This window comes from Cydia splendana, chromosome 13 (assembly GCF_910591565.1).
Source record: "Cydia splendana chromosome 13, ilCydSple1.2, whole genome shotgun sequence".
NCBI lineage: Eukaryota > Metazoa > Arthropoda > Insecta > Lepidoptera > Tortricidae > Cydia > Cydia splendana.
The window spans coordinates 7869178-7894677 of NC_085972.1; the positions used below are offsets into that span (position 1 = coordinate 7869178).

Here is a 25500-nt window from a genome sequence, read left to right on the forward strand (position 1 = left end):
CTCATGTATGGCGGCGGTCACGTGGGGCTGGGACAAATGGGAATACACCAAATTAACATAATTATAAATATGACACTGCACTAGTTAACCCTGTTTGACAGTATTTTGAGTAGGTATTGTTTCCACAATTTTTATAACATTTGTCAGGCGCGTGGACACGTGGTTCACATTTTTTAGTACATGAGGATTATTATTATTTGTATGTCTTACCATATTTCGGGACCATAGGGTCTCGGACATTTGGGAGGCGTGCCGAAGCCAACAGCTCAGAGGCCCTTTAAGACAAATTAATCTAAAAGACATACATGTGGCGGATGCCATCCCCGAACGAATCATTATTGAAGCTTTAGGTATTTCACAATAAAAATAAGTACAAATGGCGGATTTAACGCCTTAAGACATTTTCTTTAGGATCTATGTGGAGGACCAAACCTGGCTCGTAGCAGTTCATATGTACCTCTAGGTACCTAAATTGCGTGAATCACTCTTGTGGCATGCACATACTCGTAGTCTGGCAATCTAATTATCAGGTAGCGGCACATCAAAGTTAGCATACTTATTGGTTTCGCCAAATTCAATAAACGCCACGAGTGGGTGGTAAATCTGCCATAACGTCCTATTCTGCGGAATATTTAGAACTATACATAGCTATGTTGTTATGACAATAAGATCTTAATAAAAAGCGACTTCACAAAACATTTTAACATGCCATCATGTCATGTTATTCATCAGTAGTTCCACTTCACAAAATGGTGCTTTCCGAGAGTACGTACAAGTTACTTAGGGTGGTATTCCGCCTGTCCAATTTCTTTGTCCAAAGTCAGTGCGTCTCACTCTCTCATTAAAGCAGAATGTGAGACGCAATACAATACAATACAAATTTTAATATTCTTTACCACCGTTACCTATTTATAGGTGTGCCTATAATATAAGAGTATGTATCCTCGATTCCTTCAGACTCCCCTCATCAGATCCTGACGTAATGATGAGAATCTGGGGGACATATAGATGAAAAATGTCTCCATCCCTGTCTTCATACAGAGTGACGGTATCTATAGTTGGTCTTGCCAGTAGAAAAAGGCGGCAAATTAGAAAAATGTAGGCGCGAAGGGATATCGTGTCATAGAACATTTGAATTTCGCGCCTTTTTCTACTGACAAGATTTGCTTGACCATCTATATCAGTATGTACTTACTATAAGTAAGTAGTTCGTATCACCACCGTTTGGTTGATAGCGCCATCTAGGAACAGTTAACTTAACGAAATTCTGTGGAACTGCACTACTTAAGTAACTAAGATCCATATTGATTGCAATCATTATTTTTGTAAAGCCCCGAAAGATGGCGCTAATATCAACTATTAAAATTATTTAGGACGAACTAAATTGACTATTTGTTTATGTTTTTAAATTAGCTTAGGCACTAGTTTTTACGAAAGCGACTGCCATCTGACCTTTCAACCGCGAGTATAGTTAATTGGTAGGTACACTCACAACAGAAGGGCCAATTTAAAATGGATACCTGCTTGCTTCACAAATAAAAACAAGTGTAAGCTTACAGCATTTATTTACAGCTTTAGAATATTTACAACACGTGTAAAAACAAAATAGCCTAATACATAATACAATATATCACGATTCAAGGCACATGTATACGTTGGCGGTAAGTACTCGTACTGTGAACCTCAGGCACTTTATTTACCACATACTTCTTATTTGTACTAAGGTCAATACGGGTAAGTGTGACTGCGGGGTATAGTCGGATGGTTTTAAAATGTCGGTATCCACTTGATTGACTACCCGACGATGAATGACATTGTCGCTAATTACCTATGCAAAATGAAATGCAATCTGAACAAAAGATTCTAAACAGATAACATCTTTACCGCTTGAAGGATAGAGTTAAATTTACAATAGCAAGTACTCGATAAAGAACCTTTTCGAAACAATCCAAAAGGTCCTATAGGTATCGAGTACCTGCTACTATAATTCTAACTCTATTCTTTAAGCGGTAAAGTTGTTATCTGTATACGGAATCTCTTGTTCTTATTGCATTTCATTTTGCACAAGTTATTAGCGGTTTGGTTTAACAAAAGAAAACTATGCCATTCATCGACAGGTAATCTCTCAAGTAAGACATGACATTTTAAAACCGTACGACTTTAAATGTGGCTGGTCCAGTGTTGGCCGAAAGTTAATGCGAATTGAAAATGTTGGCCATTAACCATTGTAAATTGAACCTTAAACCGTAACGGACGATTACAGTTTACGATTCAATTTATAATGGTTAATGGCCAGCATTTTCAATTTGCATTAACTTTCGGCCAACACTGGGCTGGTCTTCATATTGAGGCTTCGTTTAATGGTATTGCGAGTTCATACCATTTGCCACTAAACCATAGAATAAATAATAGTACTAGGTACAGAAGACTCACTCTCTAACAAAACGATCAAGACAGATATGGCCGCTAGGTGGCGACAGCGCCACGCGCGTCTTATGGCTAGCCACCAAAATTGATGTGGAACGGATGTACTTGTAGCTACCTGTTGCAAAGCGACGAAATCGCGGAGTGAGCCACGCCTGACTAAACTCAAGTAGCAATGGACGGATCCAGGCCCCAACGTGGCCAGCCACATTTTAACGCAGCCACACTAACCCATATCGACTTTATATCTAAAGAAAAGAGACAAAATACAAATACATACCAAACATGCAACCATTATCACACTGAATAACAAAATTTGTAAATATATATGTAGTGCGAGCGAGACAGGCGACAACGCGGTCAGTAGTGCTAGCACTCTAAATAATATAAAATACACACAAAAGCAATGAAAAAGCGTCACCCCGTATGAAAATTCTGAACAAAGTCACCCGTTTCCATTGATTTTTACCTACAGTATATCTGCTTACGATTATACATATTAAATTAGGTAATAAATAAAGCGGTAACCATTTAAATGACCCATCGACAAACTATGGCGTGGCGTTATGACTTATACAAAATGAAAGTACTTAAGTCATAATTTGACTGTATTGTAACTTATCAATTCCACAATTTTGATAGCATATTCTGTTATACAAATTCAACCATCAAAATGATGATTATTCGAAATGTGTTTAAAAAATTAAGGTGGCGAAAACTCTAAAGGTGACAGTCCATTTCCAACCGCATCTGCACTACTGTCAATTTTACTGTGGAAATTGACAGTAACAGCGACTCGTTCAGTACCAGAAGTGCAGCTGCGGTCAGAAATGGAATGTTACCCTAATAGTGACCGCATTATGCTCACAAAGAAAAAAAAACGAATTTAACTGATTTGCAAGACCGAAGTGATCCCATAAGAGCTCCGTGAACAAAGTTTTGTACAATTAGTACCTAGCAGAAGTTGCTAAGCGAGCGAGTTGTTCAAAATGATCTTGACGCGACTTAATGGTTAAGAAAATAAGAGCGTGTCAAAGTAATTTTGAACACCTCGCCCGCTTAGCAGCTACTGATTGTACAGAGCTCTAAAAAATAGGTAGACGTGATTAAGAAGAGAAAATTAACCTTTTGTAGTAAAATGGATAAGCGGTGAAATTTTGTACGCATTACCGAAAGCTACCAATCTAGAAATGTATATAACCTGAAAATTGTATAACTTAATACTTAAAAATACTTATAAATACAGATGAACTTAAATCTATAATAATTATATACATACATAATTACATATACATGTATATAGGTAAGTACAGTACATACCTCTATGTAGTATAGTAATATGTTCCCGGTAGCAATCGGTTTCTAAAGATTATATGTAATTCCGCTTTGTATTATATTTTGGAGCTACCCTTTTCAAACGTCTAATAGCTCTTTGTCTTCAGTCTGGCAAGCGAATCTTACATCGCTTAATAGTTATTAATAAATTATGTACTGATTCGCGAGTCAGATCCACCGACTTATATTTACCAATGTAACAAACAACATTTATTGACAATTCGGTATAAATTGATGAAACAAAAGTAAGGCCCTTGGACAAATAATTTATACCGAATTATCAAATCTTACTATTCACACAAGTTAAGTAACGCCAGGCTTTCTGTAACAGTTACATAGACTAGGCTCTTAATTTTCAGTAGAAGATACGAATAAACTTAACATAACTAACGCAACGAACGACATAGGCGCAAACGGAGCACCTGAATTTGGCTTTATCTTAGAGGCAATCTTTGCTGTAGCATTCTTCACATTACCCAAAAACTTATCGAGAATATCCGACCTAGCCGTGACGTCACACGCCGTATGGCTAATCGCTTCTAAGACGGGAGCTGTGAATACCCTGAAGTTAACATCTGCAGGGTTCATTTGTCCGTACATCCAGAACGGCAGCCTGTTAGAGAGAACCCATAAGTTCTGATTGCTGTCCACCTTAATGTCAGTAGGGTAGATCATGGTAGTGTCGTTCATGGAGATTCTACCCTGGTTCTTCATTGTATATTCCTTGTTGGACGTCCGCCAGCAAGCCACAGCGTTAAGGTTCACTAAAGAGTAGAAAAGGACGCCCGTTCTGGGATCCACGAAGGACGCACTTGATTGAGCATTTGGACCTCTGCTACCGAGTAGTTTAAAAGCATTGAAGTTAGCTTCAGCTAAAGTCTTGTTCCTCAGGTATTCTGTGGAGACAGCGAACTCATTAAAGCTCGCCATCGGGTGGAAATAGAGGGTGCTGTAGTTGTCAGAGTTAGGCGCTGAAAGTCCCATGCCGAAGATGGCGTCATCCCAAGTAAAGTTCAATCCTTTAATGTTAAACTCGCAAGCTAGAGGATCTTGGTTGAAGTAATGATGAGTAATTCTCCACGATTCGTTCTTTTCCCACGAGTAGACTACGATTCCCGCCTTACCAACGTCGCCGGCGTACGCGAAAGTTTTTTCGCAATCGAAATCTTCCACGGCAATGTTGGCGAATCCAGAATCTTGTTTGACCTGATCTGCAGGGAACGTGTACTTTCTCAAAAGATTATCTGTCTTCAAGTCGTAGACGATGATGGAGGGCGAGAATTTGGTACCGTTAGTTTCGAGCCTGCCCATCTTTCCGCTGTCGAGAACCCAAAGACGACCGCACTTGTCAGCTCGGACCCTGAACGGTGAAATGATTTCTGGAGGTTTTCCATCACTACCGATAGAATGCGCTGCCCAACTCGGGTAGGGGATTAAGTTCGGTGACTTCGTGCTATTATCTGGAATTAAAGAAATATGCCGTTAAGTTCACTTAATTCTGGTTAAATATTTGTTACGAACTTACACGATACAACAAAACGCGCTGTTTAAACATAGTTTAACAAAAGACTGCCTACTATTAAAACATTAATGGACGCATGTATGTCAACATCCATTATTACAGCGAAAGTTATTTCAAATAGCTCGCTGATGTACCTGTCTGTCGATGTTTAATACCAGAATGGAATTGAAAAGGAATGGTTATTGAATATACTATTGTCAACTCTTTTGTGTTCTCTACATAATATATATATGTAGGTATCTATAGACTTTCACTATAAATACTATTGAATAGGAGGTATTCACCATGTATAATATTTGCTTTAATGAGTTCCAGATATTTCGGCACAGTGCACATGCCATCTTAAATTCTTCACGGAGTAACGTGAAAGTGGAAAATACGTATGACTCAGGGTCGTACAGTCACTTGGTAGACAAGCCAAAGGTGTTTTAAACATTAGAATTAGGTACTCTCTTGTAATTTCATTAATCAAAATCGTTAGTAGGTATTTATGACGAACTTTTTCGTGACTGAGGAAAAGGCTCTTGTATCTGAGTCACATTGTGATTGTGACAATTGAAATGGATTCTAATGGGTAAAGTATTACGGCAGTAATTACGCTAATGTGGTTTTAGTTTGTCAAAACACTAATAGTTTTAGGAAGTCAGTGACATCGTCATATAAGTGCCTAACGTGTTTGTTTCCGGTCACTTTAAATCTGGGAATAACTGTATTAATTAATTTATGACGTCTCATATTTTACTAGTTATTGTTCAGTATGTGGAGTAGAACATTTTGAAGTGTAGATTTGAACCAAGAGAATTCTGCAACGATTTGGTTGTTATGCTCAGTGCAAGTGTTATTTTAAATGTCAAACTTCTATGAAGTTATGACGTACCTATAAATAACATTTGCACTACGTGTGCTATCAAAATATACATGACAAGAGAGAGCAGGACAAAATGGACCAAAATTATAACGGAGTGGTTCCCACGGGATGGCAAAGGGAAACAAGGCGGCCAATTCAAAAGGTGGGGAGATAATATTTAAAAAATCGGAGGAGTAGAATGGCTCAAGAAAGCAGCGGACAAAACAGAATGGAGGAAGCTGGAAGACGCCTATGTGTCACTTGACACGCTGACCACTAAACCGGAAAAACGGATGTGCTAGTTAATAAGATTTTAAGTATGTAAAATATGTTGTATTTATGTTTAGTACCAGCAATAAAGGCTAAAATATAAAAAATATAATATATGGTATCTGATCAACATAATTAGAATATACCATCATCATTATTCATCGTCATTTATATAGGTATCACGATTTAATTCAGAACGCAGATTTTTGACTTCTGTCTCATCATTACTATTGAGAAGCTTATTGTTTACATAGAAACGATGATTTATTGTTTACATAGAAATTTTACCACGTTCAAGTAAATTGTTAATATGAGTCAGACGCGTCGATCGACCATATCGTGTTCCTTGTTACTTTGACTGAAGACCTAAAATTGCCTGACATTTCACAGACAAAAATGTATGTGTAAATAAGTAAATATCGTTCGCGTGTTAGTAACTAATGCCCTCGTGTCATCGGACGAACTATTTCCATAGCAGACTCGTAACAAAAGCTAAGTTCATTTGCCTGTCTGTATTTAGAAAGCCATTTGGTTTTATTATCATTGTAGTAAGTGGTTGTAAAGTACGTCTCGAAGAACACAAAAACATAAGTCGTAAAGGGCCCAGTCAGGCAGTCAACCGCCAATTCTACGCAAGGACAGTAAAATTTGTTTCACCTATAATTTTGATGTACAGGACCTATGTTTAAAAGCATTAAAGCACGTCTGCTCTTAAACCAAATATCTTTTCCAAGGAACTTTTTTAATTACATGAGACTAGGGTTCCCATACGTCAAGAAAGGATAAATGTAATTAACAACTTAAAACCCAGTGTTTTAGAACTATATCTACATAACATATTTAATGTCTATGAAAAGACAGAACATCATCATGATGCAAGCATAAGCCAGTGGTTCAATAATAACAGGTCCACCTCACCATTCAAGTTAACATAATTTAGCGTAGACGGCACCCCATGCTTCCACCGCGGCACCGTGACGAACAGCCTATCCTGATACACCTCCACGCCCATCGGTATGTTGTTCTCCGGGATGAACGTCTTGCTGTCGATCGCCTGCTGCCGCGCCTCGGGACTGGCATACTGGTAGTCCAACTGGCTCCATTCGAAGACTAGGTGGAGCTTGTCGCTCGACGCGAGGCAGGCGAGGGAGAGGAGAAGAAGGGAGCGGAGCCCCATGTTGGTCACTGGAATAGAGGAAATATATGGTTAAGTAGTTACAATTCTGTTACAGTAGAATTTTCCCAATAGCTCGGTAAAAGTCGTATTGAACTAGGAACGATCACTTTACGATATAACCAAAGATATAACTGATTTTTATCTACATAGTTCCAAATACAAATGATTTCAGAATTCTTATTTTGAGGGAAATTAAACTTTTGGAAACAATATGCTTATACCTTGGAGTAAGAGGATCGATTACCGAGGCAAGGCTGCAATTACTTTTATGACTATTGGACACGGCATATTATGGCCAATTAGCTATTTGCGTTTCTATTCAACTTCGGCCCTACATACTATCCCAATTTTTAGTGTTCCGTACTACTTTGTTCACGGAACACTTATGGAATCACTTCGGTCTTGCAAATTAGTTAAATGCGTTTTTTGTATCGTCATTAGGTCGTTAGGTCGTTACCAATTTCAGGGCAATGCACACCGGACGCGTGCGCAGCACGGCTCCGTCTGCAGTTCCTACAAATCGAGAGGCGAATGTATCTACACGTCCATGTGTGCCACTTAGAGTACATGCCTCCATATTGTTCTTGCAAATTCGAGCGATAGAGAGGCTGCTAACGAATTTTAGATTTTGTGCTAAAGGTCTAAACAACACATGCTGCGACCAATACTGAACCTTATCTCTTTTACGATTAAGTTCATAAATATGTACCTAGTAATATAACTATCGCTAATACAATGTTTGCGAATGACATAACGAGATCTTACGATCGCGCACAATCAATCAGCGCGCGCAGGGTGAGTGACCTTGCGCAGTTTAGAGGTCAGCTGCGCAAGCGACCATTGTCGAGTCGCATTCTACTGCGGACCTCTACTATACGGAACTTTTAGTTCATATAGGTACACGACACAAGAAGCCAAAATATATACTTTAATTCAATAGGTTATTTTGCAATTGATTGCGTTGAGATTTTACCATCTACTAGTTATAATATATGAGTTATATGTTTATGTTTCAAAACGTGCTATCGTATATTTAAAAGTGATTCATACCTAGTTTACTAAAATGCATCTAGTCTGGTAGGTACATAAAGTACTTACTTAAATTAAAACATTAAGTTATAATAAGGGATCTAATAAAGAGCCTTGAGGAACTCCATGGAAATATCCCTAATAATACTTTAATTCATAGGTTATTTTGCTATTTATTGCGTTGAGGTTTTACCATCTACTAGTTATAATATATGAGTTATATGTTTATGTTTCAAAACGTGCTATCGTATATTTAAAAGTGATTCATACCTAGTTTACTAAAATGCATCTAGTCTAGTAGGTACATAAAGTACTTACTTAAAACATTAAGTAATAATAAGGGATCTAATAAAGAGCCTTGAGGAACTCCATAGAAATATCCCTAATGATAAAACAAGGCTGGCTAACCTTCATACTCGAGAGCACTCAGAATTAAAGTTTACTTTTAAAGTGGACAAGCTTATTTAACCTCGTGGGAAAAGTAAAATCCCGCAAAGTCCACAAACAAAGCCATGCAGGTAATAATACGTATAATGTATTTTTCCACTGATGCACTTTGTACAATTTCCCTGTAACAGTATCAGTGACAGGCATATCCGCCGGAAGCAGCAAGGTCGAAAGTCCGGGTAACCTCGGTAAGTTCTCGTGAACTTTGGAATGTTTTTAACCTTTCGACAATTCGAACAAAATTATTGATAACCGACTTTCGTCCGCAGCCCGCTACCAGTGTGTTTTTGATAACCAAATCAGTGCCCCGCAGGTAAGAGGGAGCTAGCGCTGTAGTTATTATATTGACTTTTTACACGTTTTAATCAAAGGCATGCGATAAAAAAATTCACATGGAAACTAGACTAGTACCTATATTTGCAAGGGCAGACTCCAACCAAGACCTTAAAAGTTGGCTCGAGAGAAAAAATCACGAAGACATGTCTAATTTTCATTAATTTTCAGTTGTATATTGTTACCTTGCATACCATAGTAGTGTCATTTTAGTATAAAATAGCTAGGTAGTGATACCTTATAATCGAGGGATCTGATTAGCAAAATGTTATACGATAGTACCTATATTTTTAGAGTAATTGAGTTAAAATTGAATAACCCCCGTGACGGCCATATTTTCCGTCGCAAGTTTCGCACGGCGTGTCATTTCTTTTGTTTCCTTCTAATTTCCTGGCTTTACCCCTTCTTAAGCAAAAGTCTCCTTAATTTTCCTATAGTCAATCGAGTTCAATGCGCGCTCAAGCCAGTCGGTACGAAGTACGAGTATCTAGGTCGTCCCACCATATCTCCCTGTCAGTCTGCCAATGCTGCAGTAGCCCGATTTCCAGTATTATGAGATTCGGGGACTGAAACAGTACCCAAGACCTACTCTATAATAGAATCGAGTAAGTTTCTATATTTTTAGTTAAGTACAGTTTTTTGTTTCGTCATTGTACTGATTCTGCTATAATGAACATAATTGTATAGTTATGAAATTTTGTACGCTTCTGTCATCTAAAACTGTTCAAGAAACCTCAGTGCTACCTTCACAGCAGTTTTAGTGCTTTCATTGTCATAGATATGATTTCATTCGTCTTCTTTGTGTTTTCCGTCTCCTTCTTCAAAAACATGGAAGGTTTTAAGTTCGATTCATGTCTTTAGTTTAGTCTAATCAGTTGCTATTCTTGTCGCACTCATAATTCAAGAAGGTTATCACAATTCTTCACAGTTGTTACACTTTTAAAGAATTTTCAAGTTAAAAACTTCAAACTCGCATGCAATACTTCTTACATAAACACAACATAGCCAGTAACATAAACCACGAAACAAAAAAGACAAACGTTATATAGACCTAGTATAAGTTACTCCCTTTTGCCACAAAAGTAAAAGCCTTAGGAATTTAATGAACATTAAAATTCAACGCAATACGACCATTGTTACTGGATTCACTGGAAAATGGCCCGTAAAACTATAATATAAGAGTCATAAAGGCGTAGACGATGAAATGGACTAACCGATTTGTTCCACGCTTTATCGTAATGGTACTTTTATGATAGCCAAGGAAATGTACAAGAAAATTAAGTTAGTATTGAAACCTAGAATACCATAAATGTATGACGCGATTCATCCAATTTCATGATAATTGTTGCGATAAAGATATAAAACGCGCAATACATACAATTAAACAGCGTCGTTAAACATGAAAAAAAATCTGATAGTTGTGGCGCACCTATAAGTTCACGACTTTGTATATTGCGAATCATTAGATATGCATACGTGACATTCAGCATTATTACATTTCAGAGTTGGCAACATAACGTAATATATTCACGTAGTATCACTTTATAACGTTGTATCGTTCGTAATAATTTTTAGGCTGCATTTTCACGTCCGATTTCCCTAAGACGAATCTCTTGCCTACACAAATTATTGAGATGATTACGTTTTTGAAGATGTAGGTAAAACCTCCATCACTTTCACACTTTGGACAACAGACAGAAGCGGCATTAGATAGAACTTAAAATGATCTTAATTTGTCTGTATATACTTAAGTGTAGACCAGATTTTTAATGGTAGGATGCCAATAAAGTAACTCCAATCTGATTAAATATCTCTGCTCGGCGTCTGTTACTTTGTCTAACAAACTTCGGTCATTTCTATTTTTCGTGACTCTCATTTAAGCTTGATTTTTTCTCTCTTGAGATTCTTGAGTTATTCCTCACGATTCGCCAGTGGAAGCAACTTTAGCCGCCCGCATTTCCGAACCAAAAATGACCTCATCGCATGCCAACGAAAATATATATGTACCCTTGGCCACCCTTGCAGACCGGTTGGAAGACAGAATTTGCATAACAAATGTAAGCAAATTAGATGCAGTGTTTCTTTATGCCGTGACAGGCTTATACATTTCACGTTAGCGCGTCCTTGGCTTTCGGAAATGTAGAAAATGTACTAGTTTTTGGGTGTTATCTGCAGTGCCAATACGAATACGAATTGCAATTGAAATTAAAATGCCCCGTTTTCAGGTTAATTTTGTAGGCCATTGTTAAAGCCGCCTTTCTGCTGTCATAGACACGATAGCAAACTAACGGAAAAGATAAACATTAGACTGCAGCCAAACTACATTCTGCCATTATATGTCACTATAAACCATTTTGGTATTTCCCCAAAGCGTCCTCTTTGAAAAGAGCAGTTGGTAGTTATTTTACTACACATAACAAGTATATTGCTATATAATAAGACTTTGTCGAGGACTAGGATATTACCCCATCGCACACATACCTACACATACATATTAAGATTCTAACAATATACCGAATATTTAAGAAAAAAAACCTTTGAACGACTATTACAAAATTTAATGAACCAAGACACTGAACGGCATTGACAACATAGGTATTACGCATGCTGCATCCTGATTGTTATCAACAAGTCAGCTAACCCAAACTCTTATCTCTCTTACATCTTCAAAACCCATCTTTCCTCCTAACGCATAAGGTCCAAATTACAAGAGAAGATAAATACGAGAATGCATGAATAAAACCAAACTAAACGGCATTAGAGAAATTAAGACAATTTGAACCGAGGCCCATTGCGACACGGTTTAGAGGTCACATGTGCTGTGCTAAATTAAAGAAATATAAGCTTTAATTGCAGGTAATACGAGCTATGCGATCGATATAGTTAAATAGTTTAGATAATGACACTATTGAAGGTTAAACTTACATACAGGTGTAGGCAAACAAACCGATGACTGTACCGTTTAGATTGAATTGGCGTCGGTCTCATTATGTATTTTCATTATTAAGGCATGCATAAGTTCTATGCTTCACACACTTAAATGCCTCGTAGAAAATTCAAATGTATTCCTTCAATATTATACAAGATTCAAAAAAACTTTAAAGTTGGTCTTCACTCTTCAGTTTAGCTCATTTTATTTATTTCAGACCTAGACCGACTGTAATGATATTGTGCAAACGAAATATGTACCTATACAATAAAACATATAATGTTTACCCCTTTCTATAGCCTTTCTGATAACAATAATTCACCCAAATGTACTAAATAACACCGTACGACCTTTCTTTACAGTCTAATTCAGTTTGCATTTAAATGCAATTACCCAACTCAGTGATTTGAATGAAATAAATCAGGATTAGACATGGACAATGAATTGTAATTGGTATACGATTAACAATTATTTGCAAAGTTTGTGCAACGGATTTAAATACTTTTATCGTTGAAGTTATGAGTGTTATGACAACGGCGGACAATCAATTATACCTTCTAGTACAGAAATCGCTTGACTAGGTACGCACGACATGTCTGTACGCATCAAGAAAAACTGACAGGCACCCATACTTTGCACAATACATCAGCATTTTGAACTTCGTGCCATCACGTTGCTAATCGAACTGAAAGTCTGTCAATCTGCAGATAATTTGCTGCCGCGAGGTGAGGATATTCTATACGGGGCGCCCGGGGCGGGGTTAGAGCGTATCCTTTCTGTATGAAAACTATTACATATTCTGTGGTTATGATTCCGCTTTCAGTAAATTGAGGCTAAGAATAAGGGAAAAGGGCACAGACCAACCCTGTGGAAAAGGGTCAACCCAGACTAAGTTTACCAACTGTTGCATTTATCATTTGATTAAACAATGTTACACAAAGGGCATTCCTAACTAACGCAGTCTTCTGCAGAATCCTGTTCATAACAATTATAATTATGACAGATGTCACGATAGTCCATTGTCCGCTCGCAATTAATGTAAACGCAATACTACTGATTGTTTCTGCAAAAACCGAAAGATACTCGTAAAGTTACTGGGTATTTTACTGGCTAATTAGATTTTACGATACCAATTCGTCTGCATTTGTTCAGCTTTGAAATACATGTATTATGAAACGCTAATTAATGTAAAGTACATTAATGTTCAAGACGTAAAGGTCACATTTTTGCACGTCTACGTATTTAAAAAGTTGTGAAAACAATTTAAAGTATTTTATGTTTTTTTTATAACTACAAGTGTGGCAAACAACCACACGGCCCGCCTGCTGGTAAGCAGTCTCCGTAGCCTATGGACGCCTGCAACTGCAGAGGTGTTACATGCGCGTTGCCGACCCTAACACTCCGCACCCTCGTTGATCTCTTGCAGCCTTAGGTACTTACCGGCAGCGACAGGAACACAACATGAGTATGTAGGGTACCTATGTTAAAATGGTATTATGCTAGTATTTTCCAATTCACAACCTCCGATGTGTCAAGAGTGACATTCTGTCACTTCCTTTTCCTCATCGTCTTTGGCCTCTGGCTATTTTAAGTTATAATCATCATCATCTTCCTCGCGTTGTCCCGGCTTTTGCTACGGCTCACGGGAGCCTGGGGTTTACAAGTTATAATTATTTTACATTTTATACAATAATTCTTCAATTGATTCCTAAATGTTGCTACTGTGATAACTGATACATATTTTTTTAGCTTTTCAGTACGTTTTTAAACTGCAGCCGTGTTTTTTAATTTTTAATTAAGAGCGCTCTTACAAGAAAAGTCGAAATAACGCAAAATTGATGATACTAGTCGACGAAATTCAGGACTTTGTGCTCATTATTAGAAACAATGAGTACTTGTTCCAGTAATAGCGTCTTCTTATCTTTTTAAATATCGTTGTAAATATTAAAAAAAGGACTTATTAAATTAGTAATGATTTTTTTTCTGATGGTCGTTTCCGAAAAACCCCGTGAAGCACTGAATGGCAAGCTCTTATTTGGAAATGTTGAGAAGTTTACTCTGCTAAACCTGGCTATTTTGTATTACTAATACCCTGTACTTTAGGCATATCAAACGATATTTTTCCTACACACCTTGGAGAAAGAGAAAATCAAAGTAAAACGAACTCAATTTTCTCTCCGAAACAAGTGTCAATTCCTACAAAAATCTACTTAATATCGAAGTCATTTTCATACTCAAGCAATCTGCAACGTTTGCTTATACTGTTGGTATACATTAGTGTTTATGAAATTCTACTATAATTTTTTGGCAATTTTCTGAAAACTACTCTATATTACCGATGACGCGCGCTGCGCCAGCTCAGTGCCGCGGCAGAGCTTGTAGAGGCAGGACGTGTGTCGGTCGGCTCCGCACATTTTCAACGGCGACAACGAGATTTTTTATCATTGTGTGCGGCGGGCGCCGTGTAAAACGCTATACTGTGTGCGTGTAAACCGCAACGAGAGACTTTGATCCTAGCACTGTTTTTATAGTATTATAATTTATAATGGTACAGTTTAATAAACCACCGGACAGGATTAAAAATATTTGAAACGACCTGACATTCTATATGTATTAATTTTGACTCAAGATAGTACTCAGGGTCTGATGATGGAGCCGGAAGGTGGTCACCGGTACCAATCAACCATGCAACTAAACCACTTCGTGTTTAGGCTCGTTTTATTCATCTCAACAAGATCTTTGACACAAGATAGTACTCATGGTCTGATGATGGAGCCGGAAGGTGGTCACCGGTACCAATCAACTATGCAACTAAACCAATTCGTGTTTGGGCTCGTTTGATTCGTCTCAACAAGATCTTTGACACAAGATAGTACTCAGGGTCTGATGATGGAGCCGGAAGGTGGTCACCGGTACCAATCAACCATGCAACTAAACCACTTCGTGTTTAGGCTCGTTTTATTCATCTCAACAAGATCTTTGACACAAGATAGTACTCAGGGTCTGATGATGGAGCCGGAAGGTGGTCACCGGTACCAATCAACCATGCAACTAAACCACTTCGTGTTTGGGCTCGTTTGATTCGTCTCAACAAGATCTTTGACACAAGATAGTACTCAAGGTCTAATGATGGAGCCGGAATGTGGTCACCGGTACCAATCAACCATGCAACTAAACCACTTCGTGTTTGGGCTCGTTTGATTCGTCTCAACAAGATCTTTGACACAAGATAGTACTCAGGGTCTGATGATGGAGCCGGAAAGTGGTCACCGGTACCAATCAACCATGCAACTAAACCACTTCGTGCTTGGGCTCGTTCGATTCGTCGCAACAAGATCTTTGACAAAAGTTAGTAGTACTCAGAGTCTGATGATGGAGCTGGACTGTGGCCACGGGTACCAGTCTACCATGTAACTGAACCACTTCGTGTTTGGGCTCGTTTGATTCGTCGCAACAAGATCTTTGACACAAGATACTACTCAGGGTCTGATGATGGAGCTCGAAGGTGGCGACGAGTACTAGTCTATCACGTAACTGAACCACTTCGTGTTTGGGCTCCGTGTTTGGGCTTCGTGTTTGGGCATCGTGTTTGGGCTTCGTGTTTAGTGTATCACCTAGTGTCAAAGATCTTGTTGAGACGAATCAAACGAGCCTAAACACGATGTGGTTTAGTTGCATGGTTGATTGGTAATGGTGACCACCTTCCAGCTCCATCATCAGACCCTGAGTACTGTCTTGTGTCAAAGATCTTGTTGAGACGAATCAAACGAGCCCAAACACGAAGTTGTTTAGTTACACGATAGACTGGTACCCGTGGCCACCTTCCAGCTCCATCATCAGACCCTGTGTATCTTCAGTGTCAAAGATCTTGTTGAGACGAATCAAACGAGCCCAAACACGAAGTGGTTTAGTTACATGATAGACTGGTACCCGTGGCCACCTTCCAGCTCCATCATCAGACCCTGTGTATCTTCAGTGTCAAAGATCTTGTTGAGACGAATCAAACGAGCCTAATCATGTTACTACATGGTTGATTGGTATCCGTGACCACCTTAATCATCATCATTATCATCAGATCCTCAATACTAGTTCGTTTTTAAACCCTCGTTGATACAAACTTTACAACCTATAGGTACCAAATGCTATGACGAAACATGTAAATAAGCGAGTACCTATAATTTATTTCGAGTAATACTTTTACCTTCATAAGTACGAGTATGGGGCTATTCATAAATTACGTCGTTTCAAATGGAAGGAGGGGGGGGGGTCTGGACATCGGATGATGGTAGTATGACGTAGGAGGAAACAGAGTCATCCGAAGCATGATTTTTGGATGATTTGAGGGATGGGGGGGTCAAAAATCGTCAAAAATAGATGAAAAATTAATTTATGAACACTGCACACACTTACATTTGCACTGCATTTAGTATTTTCGTACTTACCAAATAACAGTTTTAGGACTTTAAAAGTTAAGCACAGTTAGTGTTGTTATGGTTGATTTCAATATGCTTCGCGAAGGATCAAGAATGTTTAATCCATCATTGTAGTGCGAGTGTGGTAGAAGGGATCGGCATACTAAGCTCGCACGGCCTGCCGCAGCGCGTAAAATACCTAAACTCGCTCAACGCCGAAATGTAATAGCGCTCTTAATTGATTTTATGATCTCTCAAGCACGTGTTGTAAATACACACCGGACGATCTTTTCAAAATTGTACCCCTTATTAAACCAACAGTGACGTCAACCTATACATAAAGCATTAATGGTGAAACAAGACAGCGTCTACCTACTATACCTCAATATCTATATGCGATTTGACCCACGCCATGCCCGAAATGGCGGTCCAAGGTGAACAGGTAAATTGGATTATTTTATTTTTACCGGGTCAAACAGACATAACCGGAACTTGATGTGAATAAAAAATATTGCAACACTGGTTTTCCCACTATTATTTAAAGTTCAATAACTTACAACCCCAACATTGACTGAACAATTTGTCACAAGGCAAAGGCAAAGCAAAAGTAAACCGAGTCCAGTTCGTCTCGCCATCGCCGACTTGGTCTGCCTGCGACGCTTGCATATTCGAGCGATAGAGAGGCAGATAACGAAAATTCGATTTTTGCGTTTCGTACACTCTCTGTAAACAAAACGCATTGATGCATCAAAGTCATGGTGAAAACTTGTCAAACGACTGCTTAAGGCAACTATGCGTACTTATACATACTAATGTATAAGTTAATAAGGTTGTGCTCGTGCTGCACTCTGGCGGCAAAACATAGCAGTTATACCCCCTATCACTTAAATACTCAGTGATCAAAAAGTCCATGTTATTTATTTCATAAAGTAAATAAAAGAACCTTCGTAAACGGGTTTGGCGTGCCACAGGGAAGTACACTAGGACCGATAAAGTTATTGGTCAATGACTGGCCAAAATCTTACTGTTTAGAAGGTTGTTATATTGCAACTACGATAATCAAAACTAGTTTATACTTGTCTTGTGGTTTAAAAACAGTTAATGAATGAATATTGGCATTTTAAATTCACTTTTTACGTCTTGTCTTTGTATGATAACTTGATAAGGATCCTGACCGAATTTTAAGTCACTTTTTTGAATTTTTTTTTTGAAAACCTTTTTTTTGCTCTAAGATACCTACTACTACACCTACCTACTTACCTACAGCACAAGCGTTTGAATCCACGATTTTTTACCACACATATAAAAAAGCTTAGAATTCCATTTGGCTAAAATAATTGGCGTTAGTACGAAGTTAGTTCGTTACTGTTACTTTAGCAGGAAACCAGCAATGGATTGGGGTAAATCCCTTCAATAACTAATTAAGTACAACTTTTGTCTATAATTTTTTCCTTAACTAAGGTACTCATTTAATATAACTCTGCAATTAAAGACAAATCCTTGTTCAATTAAGGAAAAATCGATAGAAAACATAATTCATTACTCATCACAGAAACCTTCGCTTAAGGGGCCCACTGATTAACAGTCCGCCGGACGGTATCGGCCTGTCAGTTAGAACAAAATTTTGACAGTTCCGAACAACTGACAGGCCGTTACCGTCCGGCGGCCTGTTAATCAGTGGGCCCCTTTAGTTACATTACAAGATACGTACTTAGTATAAATTATTGATACTGCATACTTAATCACGTAAGGACTGGCGAGTATTAAAAGTATAAATGATACGGTAAGACGATGACTTGTAGATTTGTCTTTACAAATGTTATTAAGATGCACAATTTTAATACAGGATGACGCACGAATGTTGCTACACAAAAAAAGGTTAAATCTGTTTTGTTTAACATTTACTTGTCGGTAATTAATATATCCGTTTAAAGACATTAAGGAATTTGTTGTTTAAACATTACTACTGAAAAATTGCTGTTAATGTGTATACTTACATAATTTTTGTTGTATTTTATAAATTTATAATGGAGAGCTTCATGGCAACTGGTTGTGCTAACTACTTACGAGGTAAAACTTGATTGTAAAACGACCTCTTTTGAGCGAAAATTATTTAGACTGCACAGTTAGCATCAAGTCTGTTTTTGGTTTTAATTTACCTTTAAATAAGAATATTTTAAAACGTAACTAGAATTAAAGTAACGAATAGAATTAGAGTAAAGTAACTAGAATTATGATTTCCGCGATAAAAACTATTCTTATGTCCATTCCCGAGAATTAAACTATCCCCATGCGAAAATGTCATCTAAATTGGTCATTCTTTCAATTTAAGAGCTGGGCTCTTGTCGGTGCAGCGTGATGAAGTTGTCACCACCTTGGTCGGTCCAAAGCCAGCCCTTTAGTGTCCTGGTACGACACGGACCCTACATGCTCCTTCGTACTTGGCTCATATAACTTTTTTTTTTGTCTTCCCCAATTGGTAGATACAACGATTTAAGGTTGATTAATTAAGACAATACAATTCATAGAGGGTAAAACCCACTAGATAACAAATAAATAGATTTCAATGATTAATATACTTACATAAAATAGTCCATCAGGTAAATAGGGCGACCATATAATACGTCACGGTAGAGACTTGCCAGTAATTGGCAATTAAAAAGAATATTTCATCAACTTACAAGTAATTACTCGTTTAAAGTATAACAAATTGCCTTTTGTTTTGCAGCCTTGGTGAAAGATAAACAGAGGCACGAAAAAGGTTAGTAAGGTGTTCATATTTTAAGTGACAAAATGAAACAAATTTGCTGAATATACGTACATTTCAAGTAAGAAACTCAGTAGAATCTGAACCAATAGGGTAATAAGGGCACTGAAATGTAAAATATGTTTTACTCAGTTTTAATTTATTAGGGTAAAACCATTGACTCTACTTCGTAAAGACGGGGCCATACGGGCACTACGAAGTGGGTCAATTGAGTCAGTTCGTTGGTGCACCAATATATGAACGGGCCATGTTATCTTTAGGTACTTTTGAAATCTTTGAGTAAAACTTCAACAAACTTACTAAGTATAATAAGCCACAATTATGTACAGTGTCATTCTATGGAACTTGCTAACTATGTAAACAAACCGCCATATTGGAATTGTCTCTGACTGATGAATTTACTAGTGACTTTTGTTTACATAGTTAGCAAGTTAGACACTTTAGGTATGATGAATCCAGTTCTGCATGAAAATCAATCCACAAGGCGCTCAGCAAACGCCTAAGGCAGGCCACAGGTGACCCTCGCGCAGGCAGCTTTCTCGCGCAAAGATTGGCCATAGCAATCCAGCGCGGGAACGCTGCCGCGTGATGGGCACCTTACCAAGGGCGCAAAATTTTGATAAGTATTTTTAATTTTTTAGCTTTAGTTATTAGTTGTAGTTAATTTTAGTTTTATATTCATTTTATAACACTTATTATACAATAAATGAGTTTATCTAACATGAAGTGATGAGATATACCCTTCCAAAGTTCGCGGTAGCCCACCAGATACTAGAGATAGAGTATAAACTGAAACCAGTTATGACCGGTAATCAGTGGAATTCCAAATTTGAACGCGACATTTCCTTCCTCGAAGCTCACCGCGCACGCGCGGCCGGAATGCCCTGACCTACAAATTTGACGCTACTACCTTTTACTTGGCACTAGTCGTTTGATTGATTCCACATATGGGTTCTAAGGTTCTGTGTTAGTATTTAAAAGATTCATTAACATTTTTACTGTTTATATTAACATAATGTTAGGATTGGGACTATAGCATAGTCTAATAAAACATGGTCTTCTCTTCCCAGAGTGACACAGGCCTACGTCACAATAACATGGCCACTATATATAGCGCTATCGCATATTATCATATAGCGCTGTCGCATGATGACGTAGGCTTGTGTCAGTTAGGTGACCTAGAAAAGACGGGAAGAGAGTACCAGGCGGAGTAGGTATATTATTATACCATGGACTATAGTCGGTATCTTTAGGTATTTAAATAAAAGTAAACAAAATCTACCCTCAAATGGCTCCTGAAGCCAGGTGAGGGTAGATGAAAATATTACATGATCAAATAATGTAGGTTAAAGACAGGTCGTTCAGTGTCAGATCCAGGCGGTTTTGTATTTGGTTGATTAACCAATAAATATTATAACTACCCGAAAATTTACAAATTATTTGTTTACTTTTATTTAACTACCTAAAGATACAGAATATAGGCAGTAGTTAGAGATTTTTCGCATTCTTTTTGTACGATTAGCTATGCTCCGACATTTCTGACAACGAGCTATATTTTACTAACTAATAAGGTAAACGCCCTACAGGCCTATTCGGATTTCGAGATAAACAAGATCTTGAGACGATTTAGAGATCAACTAGATCTACATTAGATATCGACTAGATGTGACTTGGATATCTAAGTCATAACTTGTCGAAATCGTTCAAGAGGACCTCCAGAATCGCGGAAACGTCAAATTTGATATATCTATCTTACAAATATCTTTAAATTATCCGTATCGTAACTTGTTAAAGTCTAGTAGAAATCTAATTCATTTTCCGAATCGAGCCGCTAATGTTATGGCTCCTCTACACGATGGGCCAACGCCGACCACTCCAAGGGACGCAGCCATGCGGTAGAATGAGATAGCAATATCACTTGCTCCCTCTAACGCATAAATGCGTCCCTTGGAGTGGACGGCGTTGGCCCATCGTGTAGAGGAGCCATTAGACTGGCTAATTCGTTTGTCGCTTTTACAGCTAGTTGCTGCTGAAATGCAGTAATGACTTCACCTTCCAAATGTTACAGTTACCTTCACGGTTTATTATTTTTACAACTACCCAAACATTTAAAACATCTGCACATAACTGAATACTTGAAAGTAAACTATATGACAACGATATGATGACTAAAATTTTATTAAATTGAAGTTTAGTATATTTAAGAATAATAAAATCTGCTAATAAATCAATATAGACCGATGGTGAATCACCATAATTATTATTATAACAATGGTACAAGTGTTTATCATAATTTATATCATATAAAGTTATTTGTTTTAGTTCCAACCGTGACACATATCACACATAAGGTCTACCTAACCTAGATGGATCTTCATATCGGTCCCATGTGAAACCTTGTTCAGTATGACCATCTTAATACATTTTGGACATTCGGAATCACGGCCCCAAAATCACCCAGTAGAGGCAGATACTTAACGATAATGATGGAGGAACCTCTGATCAGTGATGACATGAATACTGTTTCATAATTGCAATAACAAATGTTTGCAGAAAGGAAAACGTAAACACTCTTTACCTACTCATCTGTTTGTTAAGGTTAGCCTATTTCGCATGTCTGTATTTGAACGCAGTAAGATCTAAAATAGAGGTGTGAACTAAAAGGCAAGTGAGTATTACGTCGTACTATTCCGTAACCCTCGTAGGCCTCGTAAGACCAGTCACAGCACAGCTCATCATGCAAAGTGGAATCATATGATTGATTATACAACATTATCACCAAAGAAAAAATGGGACAAAATGTTTATATTACTACTTAGCATTTGGAATCTAAAGCATCTTGTAATGCGGTAAAGGTGCCATTATTTGGCTTAAGCCCCCTCCACACTCGTGCGCGAATCGCGGCGCAAAGCCGCACGCGCGTGAAGTTGTGAAAACAAGGTGTGTGGAGGGCCCTTTAAAATTCTCCCACTGGATTAGACCTTATGATTATACATACATATACATATTAATTTGCGAAGAGTTGGTCACTCATAGAAAATTTAAATTTGACGCCCTTTTCTACTGAGAAAATTGGGTTTACCAGACTATAAGGTTCATAATTATATTAAGTTATAGTACTGAATACTAGCAGACCTTTATAGGCTGAAATCAATTTACTAAGTAAATTGTATTACTTAGTAATCCACTTACTTATTACTTAGTAATCCAGTTGCTTAAAAAAATTTGTAAACTCCTGCAGAAGGGATACAAAACAGGCTGGTAGTTTTCCTCAAAGGGTCGATCGAAAGCTAAAAACCGGTTTGTAGTCGAGATATTCGGTTTGCAATGCATTTAGGTTCCCCGAATTGGGCCTAAGGTAACCTCTCAAACGTGGGTGGGGTTGCGATGTGGGCGTATACAGAATTACAGACGATTCCAAGGGTCTTTTAGTCTGCAATCGTGTACATAAATTTGACTCATGGAGTTGAAGTTACAGATTATATTGTATCATATTAATTAAAGTAAGTAGGTACCTACACTATCTATATATACACATACCAAGAAATTTTCTTTTCTTTGTACCTATATCAATTTTTAGCAACGAAAACGAGTAAAGTGTCATTCTATGGAACTTGCTAACTATGTATGTAAACAAACCGCCATACTGAAATCATCATTCAGTGACAGTTTCAATATGGCGTTTTGCTTACATAAAGTGTCGTTCTATGGAACTTGCTAACTATGTAAACAAACCGCCATATTGAAATTGTCTCTGAATGATGAATTTACTAGTGACTTTTGTTTACATAGTTAGCAAGTTCCATAGAATGACACTTTAGTTAGAAAATTCTATAGAATGGCACTTTAAGTACCAGACATACATAGTTTAGGTAAGTATAACAAGTATCAAGTAATTTAATTAAGCATGTCGAACTAAACTTGCTTTTAACCATAATAGTTCACGTCATTCTCCCTGGAAACCCCACTGTCTGTTTTGTGATTTATTGAAACGTAATGCTGATGTACACAATATGTACTGAATTAGTACATACTTAAAAAAAATTGTACCTCAATAGATCGAGAGTACAATTAACTCAATTCGGACTTGCTATAGAGCATCTCCCCAGTAACCCCAAAATTTAATTAAAGAAAATTCACGTAAATACTTACTTTTTAGCAAAAAAGACGCCTAAAAAAATTGTACTGCAGTTTTTAACGTTGATCGAGTTAGCCATGGCTAGTTAAATTACCTAATTGTCGCCAGGACGCAAGCGCCTCCAGCCGACTTCTCAAACGTACGAAACTTTGTATTTTTATATAGGTACAATGAGATACACACATTTTATTTATGTTATGAACTTGGGTTCAGCTGACGCTGACGGTGGCCCGCGCGAGCGTTTCTGAGGCGCAATATGGCCCTCAGGTAAAAAAGTTTGGAGACCCCTGGTCTAACTCATTGAACTATTACTGTCTAAGTGCGGTCGACGACTTGCGAACAAATCGACAGTTTAAATACTTTAAATGTTTAAATGATTGATGAACTTATTTATATAACAAATATAAAAAGTAATATTATAGAAACTTACAAATTTACAGACTAGGGTCGATAGGTACCCGGGTAAATGTGCCTAGCACGCTGCTGGCGTTGCCTCTTTGAACAGCCAGCAAAATATGCTGGACTAAATATGCGCCGGACCTGTAGGGCTACCGCCAATACCGAAAATCGTCAATTGCGGGCATTTTTCTCTGTCACTCTAATTACGCCTTCATTGGAGTAAAAGAGTAAGATCCCCGCAATTTGCGAATTTCGGTTTTCGCGGTAGCCCCTCTGGGGTCTTCCGTAAGAACAACATGCGCAAAATGAAGAGAAATATATTCATCTTGTTATACTTATATTCTTTCATTTATGTTCTTAGTTAGTTGAACGAATAAAGGTACTATGATACAAATAGAAAAACATAGAAAGAATAGAGTAGGTACCTACCTAATAGATAAATAGGTTAGGTACCCATAGGTACATAGGTGTAGGTAAGTATATATAACGAACAATTGGATTACTTATTAAAGTTATTAATGCATTAACAAACGTGTGATTACATTGCTAAGCTAGCCATCACGATCGTTCACATACGGTGACGTAGGGTACCTTGAGACCAACTTAATAAATTAAACCTTTGGCAACAGTGCACTTTAATTAATAACATTTCGATAAACCTTCAAACTCAAAGATAACTGGGGTCATACTAGAATCGTATAACAGTAAAAACAACGGCAGATCTATTACCTCTCAGAAACTAAGTTAAGTAAAACTTTTCAAACTTCAACTTTCCTTCCTTTGCCATTGCTTACTCCATTTTGAAAAAGTTATCCAAAAAGGGTTGCCAGCCTAAAAATTTGCATAAATTAAAATAAATTGACCAACCTTTCTGGTTTCCCCGGGTTGAAATCACGTAATACTTGTTGGACACGCTTGTTAACGGTACTGACGCTGATGGACACGTCTTGAGAGGCCGGTTGCTCGGCGGAGACTGAGGTAGCCATACCTGCATGCCTGCTTCGAGCCGGGTGGCAATGCTTTTTTGTCTGTTAGAGATAGTTCTGCACGGCTGCATTTTTAATACGAATATTTTCTGCAGGATTCCATGGATGAAGGATCGATCTGATAACTTAAAAGCATTGGATGGTTGCATGTATGGATTACAATTACACCAATACCTAATTATGACTATATCCAGTTTGCCTAGTAAACATTTTTTATCTATTTTAAACAAACGTTTGCCTTTGGTTTGCAACCTTAAAAAATAAGAGGTATACCTATATAATGTAATGCTGTATAATGTAGCCAAAAATAATTATTCTTGACGACACGGTACTGTCGCAATGTGACACGACGTCGCATCGTGTAATTGGGTTTTGGCCCAAACAAAACTATTTTTTCAAATTAGCCCTGGCGTCTTCGAAGATCGGGGAACAAGTTAAAAAAATAAAGGTTCCGACGGATAGGGAATATTAGGCAAAGCTCTGCA

The 25500-nt window shown here is 37.8% G+C and overlaps 1 protein-coding gene across 1 annotated transcript; it reads right to left on the reverse strand.

Moving 5' to 3' along the window:
* Window positions 1-1548: 1548 nt before the first annotated feature.
* Window positions 1549-25101, reverse strand: LOC134796360 (protein yellow). The gene is made up of 4 exons (XM_063768527.1): window positions 24897-25101; window positions 7317-7583; window positions 2330-5219; window positions 1549-2170 (listed from the first exon to the last, which is right to left on the reverse strand). The coding sequence occupies exons 1-3, from the start codon at window positions 25084-25086 to the stop codon at window positions 4108-4110; spliced, it is 1569 nt and encodes a 522-aa protein (XP_063624597.1). The 5' UTR covers window positions 25087-25101; the 3' UTR covers window positions 1549-2170; window positions 2330-4107.
* Window positions 25102-25500: the final 399 nt, after the last annotated feature.

Excerpts from the sequence above, each read along its gene's own strand:
- LOC134796360 (XM_063768527.1), bottom strand. The coding sequence starts at position 25,086 with ATGCAGCCGTGCAGAACTATCTCTAACAGACAAAAAAGCATTGCCACC. Across the intron at positions 7,584-24,896 it reads AACCCGGGGAAACCAGAAAG|TGACCAACATGGGGCTCCGC; the intron begins GTTGGTCAATTT and ends CCTCTATTCCAG. Across the intron at positions 5,220-7,316 it reads AAATTATGTTAACTTGAATG|ATAATAGCACGAAGTCACCG; the intron begins GTGAGGTGGACC and ends CTTTAATTCCAG.